The 14,469-nt window shown below is 33.3% G+C and overlaps 2 protein-coding genes and 1 pseudogene across 3 annotated transcripts; 2 read left to right on the top strand and 1 right to left on the bottom strand.

Annotated features, from left to right (window-relative positions):
- On the top strand, positions 1 to 4,354 carry LOC147394558 (Nucleic acid-binding, OB-fold-like protein). The gene is made up of 4 exons (XM_086454645.1): positions 1 to 320; positions 708 to 934; positions 2,522 to 2,622; positions 3,729 to 4,354. Exons 1-4 carry the CDS (start codon positions 57 to 59, stop codon positions 3,803 to 3,805), a joined length of 669 nt encoding a protein of 222 aa, XP_086310771.1. The 5' UTR covers positions 1 to 56; the 3' UTR covers positions 3,806 to 4,354.
- A 3,760-nt stretch (positions 4,355 to 8,114) lies between these two features.
- LOC147394559 (early nodulin-like protein 6 pseudogene) lies at positions 8,115 to 11,011 on the bottom strand (annotated as a pseudogene). Its single transcript, XR_015181313.1, has 3 exons — positions 10,976 to 11,011; positions 8,982 to 9,189; positions 8,115 to 8,503 (listed from the first exon to the last, which is right to left on the bottom strand). The product of XR_015181313.1 is annotated as an early nodulin-like protein 6 pseudogene (transcript).
- LOC147394560 (early nodulin-like protein 6) lies at positions 11,004 to 12,341 on the top strand. The gene is made up of 2 exons (XM_086454455.1): positions 11,004 to 11,294; positions 11,775 to 12,341. The coding sequence occupies exons 1-2, from the start codon at positions 11,108 to 11,110 to the stop codon at positions 12,110 to 12,112; spliced, it is 525 nt and encodes a 174-aa protein (XP_086310581.1). The 5' UTR covers positions 11,004 to 11,107; the 3' UTR covers positions 12,113 to 12,341.
- The last annotated feature ends 2,128 nt before the right edge of the window (positions 12,342 to 14,469 follow it).

A 14,469-nucleotide genomic window follows, 5' to 3' on the forward strand; every position in this document is an offset into this window, starting at 1 on the left:
GGAAGGGTTTTTGTAAGGGTTTAAGCCAAGATCAGAGGAGAACAAAACCTTCAGAAATGGCGACCTCCTCCTCTTCCATGGCTTCTTTGTCCAAAAGACTCTCTCGTTCTCTTCTCTCCACTCAAAAGCTCTATCAACTCGCCATGAATTTCTCCACCAATTTCACCTCGAACAGCGATTCTGACTCCAACGATTCCACACTCGAAGTACCAGACATCAACTCGTCCTCTTCTTCTTCTTCATCAACGACAGATTCGAACCAGCGTAGACCCATCTTTCAAAGACCTCTGGAGAATGGATTGGATGTTGGGGTTTACAAGGTAAATTCATTTAAGACGACTTTAGGGTTCTTTTATAGGGTCAGTTTTTTAGGGTTTTTGTTATTTTTAGGCGATTTTAGTTGGGCAAGTTGGGCAAATCCCAGTGCAGAAGAGGTCCAAAAAACCCTATCAACTCACCATGAATTTCTCCACCAATTTCACCTCGAATAGCGATTCTGACTCCAACGATTCCACACTCGAAGTACCAGACATCAACTCGTCCTCTTCTTCTTCTTCATCAACGACAGATTCGAACCAGCGAAGACCCATCTTTCAGAGACCTCTGGAGAATGGATTGGATGTTGGGGTTTACAAGGTAAATTCATTTAAGACCACTTTAGGGTTCTTCTCAAAGGGTCAGTTTTTTAGGGTTTTTGTTATTTTTAGGCGATTTTAGTTGGGCAAGTTGGGCAAATCCCAGTGCAGAAGAGGTTGAAGAGTGGTCGCGTTGTGACTCTGTTTTCGCTTGGAACTGGTGGAATTAGGAACAATCGAAGGCCATTGGATAATGAAGAGCCGAGGGAATATGCGGATCGGTGCGCTGTTCAATGGCATAGGGTTGCTATTTATCCGGAGAGATTGGGCGGACTTGCCATGAAGAATGTGAAACCAGGGTGAGAAATGATTCCACCCCTCTTTTAATTTTTTATATCTTATGTTATTGTTTTTATTTATTTTAACATTCTATCAGCAGCCCATGGTGAGAATGCAGCGTTAAATCCTTAGAAATGTTCTTCATGTGGCTGGGTTCTTTGATTTTGCTCAAATTACTCGGATTTAGTTTTTTTTTTTTTTTTTTTTTAAATTTATAATTTATTAATATTAATTTAAATTGATTTATTTATTTTTTAATGTCTGATAATTGTTTATACTTCTAGGTATTTACATTTGGTGAAATTTTCTGTTCACAGAAAAGTCAATCCAGGATTTCATGTCGCATGTATTGAGGTCTTCCCCAATTTATAAAAATACCCACCTTGGGGAAGCCCTCAATGCACACAAAGTCCTGCCATTGGTCAATCCAGGATTTTGTGAAATCCTGAATTGACTTTTCTGTATAAAAAAATGCTTTGGTTGTTTGGGATTGAGATTTGTTTTCATCATAACCTTGAGCTTCTTAAGTGTAATTTTGCTCTGTTGATTGATTTGTGAGTGGGTTCCTTATGTTTCTTGTACGAAAGTCTATGTGGTAGAATGTTGACCTTCTTTTTAGTAGATTAGGAGTAAGAGTTTGGTTACGCATTGAGGGTTCCAAAGGGGGAATTTTGTCATTGGTGTTGTTATATATTAAATAGAAGCACATGGAATCTGATTGTCTGTTAGAGCGAGAGCATGGTTTTAGATCTTGGACGAGACCAATATGACTTTGGAAGACATCTGAGTTAGATTTACACTATGATTTGCTCATCGTACTAACTTGTATGAGATTTAAGCAATCGGTCAAAACACCCAAAAAATGTGTTAGAGAAATAATAGAAGTCTGTCTTCATCTTCTTGTAATTCTTATTATATTCCATCTTTTAGCGTGCTTTCGCCATCTCCTTTTTGTGAAGTTTTTGGTTTTGTTGTTCTAACACCCGAAATTAAATTCATGGTGGTTAATAATAGCCACATGGATCCAGTGACACAAGATGCAGTAAAGTAGGTAATATAACTGACCAATCAAGAAACTGAAACAATATGAGTATCAGGTTTCACAAATAAAACATCAAACAAATAGAAGAAGAGAAAAAAATAAAGACAAGCACTCTAACAGTGGATTAAAGGATGACAATAATCTACAATAAAACCTATAAAGAAATAGGGTGTGTTGATGATGATGGTGGTGGTGTTGAGATCAGATTGATACAAAAAAGTAGTCATATTGAGTAGAGAAGGTGCTTTAATATTGTATATCCCATGAATTGGGATTTATTTCTGTAGACGAGAAAACTAAGTGAGCTCCAAACCTAGATTTTTTAGAATTTGTTTTCCCGAAAAAAGACAAAAGGTTAATACTATGAATAGATTATATTTGTGGGGGCTCTAGTTATATAACAAAACCTTTAGAAAAGAAAGTTACGTAAAAAAAAAAAAAAAAATTGTGGGATCTGTCAATTAGAAAATATGCTTTCGTTATTTTCACGTCTTTGAAATTATCACATATCAATTTAATCATGGCCAATGCAGTATATACATATATTTTGCCTCTGTTTTTGTAGCTCTATTTTATATTTGGAGGGGAACTTGGAGACCAAGATCTTTAGTGATCCGATAACTGGACTTGCTAGGCGTATAAGAGAGATTGCCATTCGTCGAGATGGTATGTGCATCAGTCTCTTTCTTCCTGTTGTTTCATTTCCAAGTTTTGATTCGTACTCTAAGCTAAGGAGTTGTATAATGCATGTGAGTTTTTTTCTTTGTGATTGTGTTTTTGCATGCCTTCTGGGGATTCGAGGCTCCTAAGTTTTGTTTCTGGACTGAAATCACAGGGAAGTGGATTCCATATTGTTTCTATACATTAGTCTCTAGACCCTCTCCACAACTTGACTAAATTGTGTTTTGATTATGTGAGATGGGCGTCGGTTTGTGGGCCTAAGTCGGATTCGGCCAGGTCTATTTGAAATGAGCCGTGCTAAATTGACTCATAAAAAGATACTCAAAACCACTCAACCATATATTTTTCTCCTCGAGATATCCAAATAATATATATATATATATATATATATATATATATATATAGGGTGGCGTTCGGTGGCCTTAAAGAGAGCCAAGTATTTTTTCAATAATGGGTTAGAGGTTTCAGAATGGCCTGATTTTTTGTGAGGATGATCTCTACATCATAGAGATCATCCTCACAAAAAATCAGCCTATTCTGAAACCTCTAACCTCATCAAAAGTGGTTTATAAAAATCAGACGGTCCACGATTCTTCAACTTGTAAACTAAGGTTAGAAGTTCTGGAATGAGCTGATTTTTTGTGAGGATGATCTCTATGCTTCTAACCCCTATTTTCAAAAATGTTTGGCTTTCTTTAGGGCCTCCAAACGGTTCCCATGTATGTATAATTTCATTTAATATTTATCAAATGCCAGGCCTCAGACTGGCCCGTTGACACTCCTGGTGAGGACTGCATTGAGGCTTCTTAAGCCACCCAGATAACCATGATCATACATCCTTCACCGATAAAAAAAAATGATCATGCATCATGAAGATATATTTGTCATATATGCTTAGAAGAAGAAAAGAAAGAAAATTAGCCCATTTTCCATAATCTATAGGTTAGGGTTCAACTGTAATGTAATGAGTCTGGAATGTTTTTTCATTATATGCATGTCAAACATCTTAACGCATTGATTTATACTTTCCAAGGGTACGTTGGAAATTTTTCTAGTCAATTTTTATGTCTCCTAAACGTAACCATATGCAGGTCGGCTTGTATTTCTTGGCAAAGATGACGGTGGGCAACCGACAGATACGGGGTTGAAAGGCGTTGGCTATTACTGACAGTACCCGAATCTTGGGCGAGACACCAATGTAGAGATTAAAGACTAAAAGGCAGCAGAAGTTCTTACAAGAAATAATCAAAATACCTAATCTTTGATTTCGCGCTATTTTCTCACATTGCTTCAAGATCTCTATCGAACAACAGTGTCATGGAAATGAAGGCAGAAAATGACGCCTAAGGTGCAGTATTCTTTCCAGTGATTTTCATGTATTTCTTTCGTTTTCAAAGAAAAATTGACTGAAACAAAACTTAGTTTGAACTTCACGTTTTCTTCGACAATTAGGGTCCATGTATGATTGCAGGGAAGTTATCAATGGATCGGATCAAAACCAAAATCCGATCCAGTTTTTAAGTGTTTATTCAAGGATTTGGGGTCAGGTACAAGTTGGATATTGTTTATGCTTTAAAAAGCTGGACAAATGATTGGATACGGATATCTTAACCTAATTGGATAACCTGATCCACATCTGATCCGTTATCAACTTTACCTATGGAAAGATTGGATTTTTAAATATAATTGTAAAAAAAAAAAAAAATCATTAATTTATAAATAAACTGTTTTCAGTTTTGCCTGACAAATATAAGCATTAAGGATACATAAATAGAGCTGTAAATGGATTTGATGAGACTTGAAATGGAATCCATCATGACCTGATCCAATAACCTATTGGGTCAATATTGATTCGAATCGTTATTTGAAATATTAAAAAAAAAAAAATGTATATTTGATATTTTATTTAGATATTTAGATATATGATGTATGCTATATTTTATATAGACTTTTATCAATTAAAAAATATTGATCTTTCAGATTGGGTCGAATCTGAAATGAATATGAGATGAGGTCCGTTCCAATTCAATACGAACCCGATCCATTGAATGAGTAGCACAAGGTCAAATATAATGAGACTTTGTTGCTAGGACCTAATCCAAATAGGGCCTTCGATTGATCTGATTTAAACCGAATCGGGTTGATCTAGGACCAAACTGATAATAAATGGATTGGATTTGGAATCTATTGATACTTAATGCATATGGCATCGGATCTTAATATTGGGACCCAACTTTGATCTGGTATCAATTACATCTGATCCGGATCCGAATAAGTCAAAATAAAATATAGAAATACATCATATACATAGATAAAATCAATACTACAATTTATATAATTTTCCACGAACTATAAGACCATGTCTTATTGGATTTAGATCTGATCCGAAAAATTATTGAATCGGTCATTAATGGATTGAGTCCTAATGGGGAGCCCAAATCCTTGATCTGGATTCTGGACATGTATCATATTAAAATGGATCGGATTTCGGGTATGACCCGACCAGCTTTCATATGGTAAATATTTAGGGTGATTTAAGGTTTAGATTTACCCTTCCATGTTTTGACCTTTTTTTCTCAACAGGTCATATTCTAACCACATCAATTTTTAGCATCCAAAAACATGATCTATTGCACATGATTATAAAGGTCAAATTCTAAGAATTAAAAAAAAAAAAATAGTTAATTTTCACAGTTGAATTTTAGTTTTAAATTTGAGAGTTTGACAACATCTACGATCAAGTTCAAAAAGGTTTTATTTTTTGAAGTAGTTTTCAAATCTGATTTTTTCCGTGAAATTTAGTAGACTTTGGTGTTGAATTGCTAATTTGACAATCCATGTGGACACAATCACCCTTAGTAAGATTTGAAATCTTATTAAGTTAGTCATGGTAATCGGATTCATAAAGGAAGGTTTGTGCAGATAATAAACAAACGTATGAAGTATGAGAGTTTTTATAATAAAATTGCGACAGATAGGTCTGCTTTCTAAATCTTTTATTTACTTATTTATTTTTTTTTTTTATAATTCTCATCTTAAACCTTAGTCTCCAACCTTCAAAAAAAAAGTAATTAATATTTTTGGGTAAAAAATAAATATTTTCTAGAAGAATTGAACGCTAAGGATCGAAAATGAGATCAACTCAATTAAATGATGCCCTCCTTTGACATATGCTCCCATTCGCCCTGATGTGGCATGTGCTAGAATCATAGATTCCTTTCACGGGACAGACAACTGCACATATTTATGGGGATGTACAATTGTGTATTCCGATGAAAAAATCTATGATTCTAACTCATGCCGCGTTAGGGGCATATGGGGGTGTGTGTCAGAGGAGGATGTCGGAAAATCAAGAATCTTAAAAATAGTAAAAATTACTTCAAAGATCTTAATATAAGGTTTTTTAGTCTAAGCATATATCCCCTAATTTTTGGACAATAACTTATCAATTTACTAGTTAGTGAATTTTATTTCATATCTTTCGAAGTACCAAAAATGTACATTCTCATGTCTTTTATATTACCTAAGTTTCGCAATGGCCTTTTTGATTCATTTCAATGATTTATAATTGTATTAAATGGCATGCCATAGTTTCAAAGATTTAGATGTAACTTGATTTCTATTCTCATGATTTATGATTGATCCGAAAACATCCGTTTTGCAATAATTATATATGCATTTCAGGTATTTAGAAAGAAAGCCTAATATCATATTATAGTCTTTTAACTAATTTTCTTTTCAAAAAATATTAGGTTGAAGAACTTGAAGATAATTGATTTTTGGGAGAAAAGTCTTTTTTTTTTTGAGTCGTGATTTTCTGATGCCCCTATGACATACACCCACTGATGTGGCAAAGGCTGGAACCACATATCTTTTTCCTCGGCGTACACAACTACACAATCCCATAAATATGTGCAGTTGTGTATCCCGAATAAAAAGATCTATGATTCTAGCACATACCATGTTAGGGGGTGTCAAAAAATCATTATTCTTAACCCTTGACACCACCGACAATCTCCCAACCATTTTCACTAACAAAACACCAAAATTGTTTTTAACTTTCATAATGGACTTTTGAAAGTCGTACTCCCGAGAGTTCAAATCTTGAAAGTCTAATTCTCACCCTCAATATTCGTTTTCCAAACACACCTTTAGATTGCTCACATGCAATATCTTCATTGAACCTACAAGGATGCAACAAACTCATGAGCGCTCAACACGAATAGATAGCTCATTCTTCGTATAGAGAAACGAACATTGTGTGAACAAATTAGGGATGATTATCAAAATACTTTAATTTAAATCTTATTTATCAAAAAAAAATTTATAAATTTATCGAAAGAACCTATTTTGAGAGTTTAAATGTTAAAATATATTTTTTTAATCAAAATTTTAGTACTTGAAATATCGATTTTTTTCCAAAAAAAATTTTTAATCAAAATTTTGACGCTTAAAGTATCAAATTTCTTTTATTAATTATTTTGAGTTACCTATTTAAAGTGTTTTAATTAATGGAAACGTGAGAACTGTAGAGATCGTGATTTTAGAAGACAAAAAAATAAGAACAAAGCTTTTGCGATTTTAGAATATTTTGGAATTTGACACATTCATGGGAATGGTTGGTGACATTTTCGAGATTTCCGCGAAATCCACTATAAATCTCAGATTCTTGAGACTTTTGATCATACCAGATTGTTAAAATATTTATTAACAAAATTTTGGAAGAAATCTTTTAAAATGAAGATATAGCTCTTTAATTCTCTCTCTTTGAATATTTGAGTCATCTCCTCCTTATTTTATCAAACTATACTATGCACTTTTGACCATGGTCTTCTCATATGTACTGATAGAAAATAATAGATATTCTATTGCCACACTAAATTTTACTAATGCCACTCCAATTCATATGTAAATCACCAAAGATAAGTTAGTGTAGCAATAGTAACTCTCAAAAATGATAAGATAAGGAGGAGATTACTCAAATATTCGAAGAGAGAATTAAAGAGCTATATCTTCATTTTGGAAGGTTTCCTCCAAAATTTTGTTAATAAATTTTTTAACAATTTTGTCCAAAAAAGTAACAACCATTACCATGAAAGTGTCAAATACAAAAAAAAAAGCTACCCGCACACCGCTTTTTTCTCTAATTTTTTTTTTGATCATACAAATTAGGTGAGCCTTTGTTTTAGATCATCTTTTAATGGAGGGGGCCCACATACTTGTTAATGGTCCAGATCAATCAAGGATTTGGGGACCCATATCACAATATGTTGGATTAGTTTCCATTAAGACTGATGGACCAAACCAAGACCCATCACAAATCTTACCATAATTTCAAAGTTGTTCCTACAAATTCAAACTAAAATCCATCAACCCATAGCATTAAAAATAAAAAAAAAAATCACCCAATTGCTCCTTTTAGTGGGTTTAATAACCCACTAAGACATCTAAATCCCCCTAACCCTAACTACTAAAAATTAACAGAAACCAATATCTGAACTTAAACTACTGTCAAACCAAAAAACACTAAACAAATAACCCAAAGAAAGACATAACAATAAGAGAACTGATCTCCCAGCCACTGTAACAACAGCACCAATGTTACCCGATGAACTCGGTGGTGAGTCGGTCGTTCCGTTCTGATTTCCCGGTGGAGGCGGATTTTCTGTTTCCAACACCTTAATTATCATCTTCTGTCCTCTCTCACAATGACCCGTGACGCCGCTTATGAAATAAAACAGCCCCGGACGCTCTAATTTGTAATTTGTGTCCCCGTTGTTGGAGAAGAAGATTGGGTGAGCGGAGCGGCATTTGTCGTACTCCGATTCAGTTACCACCAAAACTGAATCTTTCTTGTATTTGAAATCTGAATACATAACATATGATCAAGTCTTAAAATTTTATTTTAATTTTCAAAATATTCAATGTTTTATGATGGTCTAATTTAAAACATTTCGAGATGGTACGAATCTTTAAACTACGTTTGCGATAAGAAAATATATCGAAAAGAATTTTTGTATTATTTAGAGATTATTAAGACTTAAAATTTAGTTTCGGTAACTCAAACTTCAATGTTATGTTCTAATCTTGGCATTTAAATCATATTAAACATATCAAGAATGGGTATCTCTCTAAGATTCAAGAACATTCAGATTTTGGGTACTTGAGGTTTAAAATCTTAACTAAAGATTTCATCTTGGTTAAGTGAAAATCCAAACTTTTTCACTAAAACAGTCCAAAACATTCGATGTTTAAGTTCTAGTATCAATAGAGAGACATTTTGAAACAATACAAAACTTCAATACATACAAAAGATTTAACACACTCAGTTTTGGATTACTTACTGATAACATCACCGATTTGGAACCTATGTTTCGATGCCCACTGATTGTAAACTTGATCGTTCTTCGATGAGGGAACAACCCATCCTTTGTCGTCCCCGACTTCAAATTCGACGGCGTAAACAGATATGATTTGGATGGAAGAGAAGAGTGTTAATAAGAGGAAGGTTTTGAGAGAAGAGAGGCCATGTTTTAGCTTTCTGGGCGAGCCCTTGAGTTGTTAATTTGTTTGAGTTTTGAAGGAGTGAAAAGTTGGTTATTTGGCTAAAGAGAGGGAGCGCGATATGGAGAGAGTGGGGATTGTTGGAGGTAACCGTTTAGTAAGTGTGCCTTGACTTAGTCCAACTGTTTTTAAACTGACCGTTAGACACTACGCTTACGTGGCACTAGGCAGTGAACCATACATCTCTTTCTTCGAGATGCGTGAGATTAGAGTTTTCAATGAATTGGGTTTGGATCGGATCGGATCGGATCGGATTGGGTCGGGTGAATCTAAGGTCAATTGATTTAGAATTTGTGTTCTGGTCGAAATTAAGGTGTCTATGGGTACCCATTTAACCCGGAACCAAAATAAAAAATGTTGTTCTGATTTCATTTTTATTGGAATCAATAGCTCGGGTTTAAAATGGAATCTTATCGATTAGAACAAAAAATCGTTGGGCCTATACAATGGGTACCTGAAAATCAATTTATTTTATTATATCGCTTCACCACCTTGATGCTTAAAAGTTTTTTATATTTTTAATGTAAGTTCTTCAATTTTTCATGTAAACTATACAATGAGTTTTAAAATGGATTATTTCTTCTTCTAAAAGTTTATTACATATAAAGAAGACGAATTTTAATTTTTGAAAAAATTCCTCGATCTATCATTAAAAGAACAAATTGTATTTAAATTGTATATAATATCAATATATTTTTTTTTTTGAAGGCAAAAAAAATTTATATATTTTTTTTTTTCTCGTTCAATTCTTAATAATTGGAATCAATGGTTTTTCGTGTTTTTCAGTTTCAGTTCTGCTTATTTTATAATCAAAATAAAACCGACAAGAACTAGAATAAAAAAAAAAATATGGTTTTTATTTGGCTCTAAAAATTTGCTCTAATATCAAAAGAGGCCGATGACACCCTTAAAATATGTTTTTGTGGTCGATACCAAAATATTTTTATGACCAAACAAATCATATTGTCATTTCATGGGGTCAATCGATTAGTTCTAGATGCAAATTTCTTATGAGCCAAACCAAAAATCACCATTTTTTTTTTTATTCTAGTTCTTGTCGGTTTTAATTTTGATTATAAAATAAGCAGAACTGAAACTGTTAAAAACACGAAAACCCATCGATTCCAATTATTAAGAATTGAACGAGAAAAAAAAAATTTATTATAATTTTTTTTTCCTTTAAAAAAAAATTAATATATTGATATTATATACAATTTAACTACAATTTGTTCTTTTAATGATAGATCTAAGGAATTTTTTTCAAAAATTAAAATTCGTCTTCTTTATATGTAATAAACTTTTAGAAGAAATAATCCATTTTAAAACTCATTGTATAGTTTACATGAAAAATTGAAGAACTTTACATAAAATATAAGAAAACTTTTAATCATCAATTGTGTGAAGCGATATAATAAAATAAATTGATTTCAGGTACCCATTGTATAGGCCCTAACGATTTTTGTTCTAATCGATAAGATTCCATTTTAAACCCGATGCTACTTGATTCCAATAAAAATGAAATCAGAACCAACATTTTTTATTTTGGTTCCGGTTAAATGGGTACCCATAGACACCTTAATTTCGACCAGAACACAAATTCTAAACCAATTGACCTTAGATTCACCCGACCCGATCCGATCCAAACCCAATTCATTGAAAACTCTAATCTCACGCATCTCGAGGAAAGAGATGTATGGTTCACTGCCTAGTGCCACGTAAGCGTAGTGTCTAACGGTCAGTTTAAAAAAGTTGGACAAAGTCAAGGCACACTTACTAAACGGTTACCTCCAACAATCCCCACTCTCTCCATATCTCTCTCCCTCTCTTTAGCCAAATAACCAACTCTTTCACTCCTTCAAACTCAAACAAATTAACAACTCAAGGGCTCGCCCAAGAAAGCTAAAACATGGCCTCTCTTTTCTTCAAAACCTTCCTCTTATTAACACTCTTCTCTTCCATCCAAATCATATCTGTTTACGCCGTCGAATTTGAAGTCGGGGACGACAAAGGATGGGTTGTTCCCTCATCGAAGAACGATCAAGTTTATAATCAGTGGGCATCGAAACATAGGTTCCAAATCGGTGATGTCGTCAGTAAGTAATCGAAAACTGAGTGTGTTAAATCTTTTGTTATGGTTTGAAGCTTTGTATGATTTCAAAATGTCTCTCTATTGATGATACTAGAACTTAAACATTGAATGTTTCGGACTGTTTTAGTGAAAAAGTTTGGATTTTTCACTTAACCAAGATGAAATCTTTAGTTAAGATTTTAAACCTCAAGTACCCAAAATCTGAATGTTCTTGAATCTTAGAGAGATACCCATTCTTGATATGTTTAATATGATTTAAAGGCCGAGATTAGAACATAACATTGAAGTTTGAGTTCTCGAAACTAAATTTTAAGTCTTAATAATCTCAAAATAATACAAAAATTCTTTTCGATATATTTTCTTATCGTAAACATAGTTTAAAGATTTGTACCATCTCGAAATGTTTTAAATTAGACCATCATAAAACATTGAATATTTTGAAAATTGGTATCTTTTAAGACTTGATCATATGTTATGTATTCAGATTTCAAGTACAAGAAAGATTCGGTTTTGGTGGTAACTGAATCGGAGTACGGCAAATGCCGCTCAGCTCACCCATTCTTCTTCTCCAACAACGGGGACACAAATTACAAATTAGAGCGTCCAGGGCTGTTTTATTTCATAAGCGGCGTCACGGGTCATTGTGAGAGAGGACAGAAGATGATAATTAAGGTGTTGGAAACAGAAAACCCGCCTCCACCGGGAAATCAGAACGGGACGACCGATTCACCACCAAGTTCATCGGGTAACATTGGTGCTGTTGTTACAATGGCTGGGATCAGTTCTCTTATTGTTATGTCTTTCTTTGGGTTATTTGTCTAGTGTTTTAGGTGCAATAGTAGTTTTAAGTTCAGATATTGGTTTCTGTTAATTTTTAGTAGTTTAGGGTTGGATTTAGATGTCTTAGTTGGGTTATTAAACCCACTAAAAGGAGCAATTTGGGTGATTTTTTATTTTATTTTTAATGCTATGTTGTGATGGATTTTAGTTTGAATTTGTAGGAACAACTTTGAAATTATGGTAAGCTTTGTGATGGGTCTTCTGTTTGGTCCATCAGTCTTAATGGAAACTAATCCAACATATTGTATATGGGTCCCAAATCATTGATTGATCTGGACCATTAACAAGTATGTGGGCCCACTCCATTAAAAGATGATCTAAACAAAGGATCACCTAATTTGATGATCAAAAAGCTATCTGAACCATTAACATTATTTTTCCTTGGATTGGCCACCAGTGTTTTTTCTCATAATATGAGGAATTGATCATCACCAAACATCCATCTTGATTCATTTGATCTCAGATGTTTGCGACTCACATTATTATTAAACTTGCCAAGAATAATATTGAAATTAAATATTCTAAAAGAGGTAGAAGAAGATCCAAATTAAAGATCTTTAGATGCATGTATATTTTAATTATTATAAAATTTTCAAATATATAATCTTATTTTATTATTTAATATATAATAATGGCTTTTTTCTAATTTAAAATATTACCAAAGGTCATTTTGAAAATAATTAAGAGTTATTTTCGTAGTTTTAAAAAATTAATGTGGTTCCATAATAATAATAATAATAAGGTTAAATGTAAATGTAGGGGCATGGGTAGTAGTTTTGGTCTTACAAATTTTGAAATCGTAGGACACTCCACCTTCTCTTCAACATCGAATGGTTCATGAAAAAAATACTCATGGAAGAACACATCTGGCAATTGTAAAAACACGAACTCTTTTTTTTTTTTTTTCTCGCAAACCAGGGTTGTTAGTAGTTCTCGTTCTATCGATACATAGAGACAGATCTTCAAGAATCTACGCCATTATATAGACAGGGTTTGTCTGCCCTCGCCTACTCAACAGTAGCTGGCCTTGACTCGGTGAACCCCACCTCAAGTGACACACACGGAAACAATTTAGAGCATTTGAGCCTAGGTCATGGGATAAACACTTACATGCGCTTGGCAACTTAGCCAAGTTGGCACTTCTAAAACAAAACACTTTAGAGCATTTGAGCCTAGGTCATGGGATAAACACTTACATGCGCTTGGCAACTTAGCTAAGTTGGCACTTCTATTAAAACACAAAATCCAACCTTTTACACATCCCAATTATCTATACCTTGGAAGATATTTATCCCGAGGATAAAAATCCCAAATGTTGTTTTTTGCGTTTACATAGTCGCGATCATGTATTTTTCAGGAATTCATTTTAAAATTAATTGACATATCTTTACTATCACTACTATTTGGTTCTCTGCATACAAAATTCAATAAACTAGAATTGTTGAGTTGCGAAATGTTTTCATTTAATACAAGTTCTACAGAGAACCAATTCAACGAGTCCGACTTTGAAGTGGGCAGCCCGCTTCAAATTGACAAGACAAGTGGCGTTTTGAATTTATTTCACACCCCTACATTTTCACCAACTCCGTGTAATTCAATGGAGAGGGGTTCTTCAAAATTTGAAATGAGCTACTCACTTAAAATTCTTTTTCCAAATTCAACTATCTATTTGAAACAAATCTCGTGAAAACACATAATTTAATTCAACGACAAAAAACTTGGTTTTGTCCAAAATAAAATAAAGAAACAAGAATTCGTTTAGCCGACCCTCAAGCAAGGTTGGCCATTGTAAAGAAGTTTTATAAAAAAAATTATTTTCTTTAGAAAATGTATTTTTGAGAAAAAGTTTACATATGCTTAATTAGTGTGGAAGGATATAATCGTTTTTCATCTGGATTGTTCATCTACACTATAAACACACATCCCGAGGCAAACACATGACATTATTTGAAGAATATTTTAATTTATTAAGAAAGAATCCTAATTTAAAAGGATTCTTCCCTTTTTTTTTTATGTAATTAATATTTTGAATAAAAGACAATATGGTCAATTGTAATTAATTAAAATTAAGACTTTAATTAAGATTTCTCTATTTAAAAACCTTGAGACCATTGTAAAAAAAAGGAAGAAAGATGGAGAGAAGAGAAGGCTATGTAAATTTGAGATGTATAGTGAAACGACCCCCTAAACCCGTGGATGTAGGCACGTTTGTTGAATCACGTAAAAAACATTTTTGTGTTCTTTCTCTTTTTCGTTATTTTTTCGTGATTTCTATGATTTATTGGTGAATGATCTTGTTAAAAATGAGATCTCGAGATCCACTACCAAATGACCTTCAC

Source organism: Akebia trifoliata, chromosome 9, assembly GCF_017979445.1.
Source record: "Akebia trifoliata isolate Shusen 1 chromosome 9, ASM1797944v1, whole genome shotgun sequence".
Classification (NCBI taxonomy): domain Eukaryota; kingdom Viridiplantae; phylum Streptophyta; class Magnoliopsida; order Ranunculales; family Lardizabalaceae; genus Akebia; species Akebia trifoliata.

Bases quoted from the DNA above. Each gene is read 5' to 3' on its own strand.
- LOC147394558 (XM_086454645.1), top strand. From the start codon at position 57: ATGGCGACCTCCTCCTCTTCCATGGCTTCTTTGTCCAAAAGACTCTCT. The intron at 321-707 runs GTAAATTCATTT...TGTTATTTTTAG, and splicing joins TGGATGTTGGGGTTTACAAG to GCGATTTTAGTTGGGCAAGT. The intron at 2,623-3,728 runs GTATGTGCATCA...AACCATATGCAG, and splicing joins GATTGCCATTCGTCGAGATG to GTCGGCTTGTATTTCTTGGC.
- LOC147394560 (XM_086454455.1), top strand. From the start codon at position 11,108: ATGGCCTCTCTTTTCTTCAAAACCTTCCTCTTATTAACACTCTTCTCT. The intron at 11,295-11,774 runs GTAAGTAATCGA...TTATGTATTCAG, and splicing joins CCAAATCGGTGATGTCGTCA to ATTTCAAGTACAAGAAAGAT.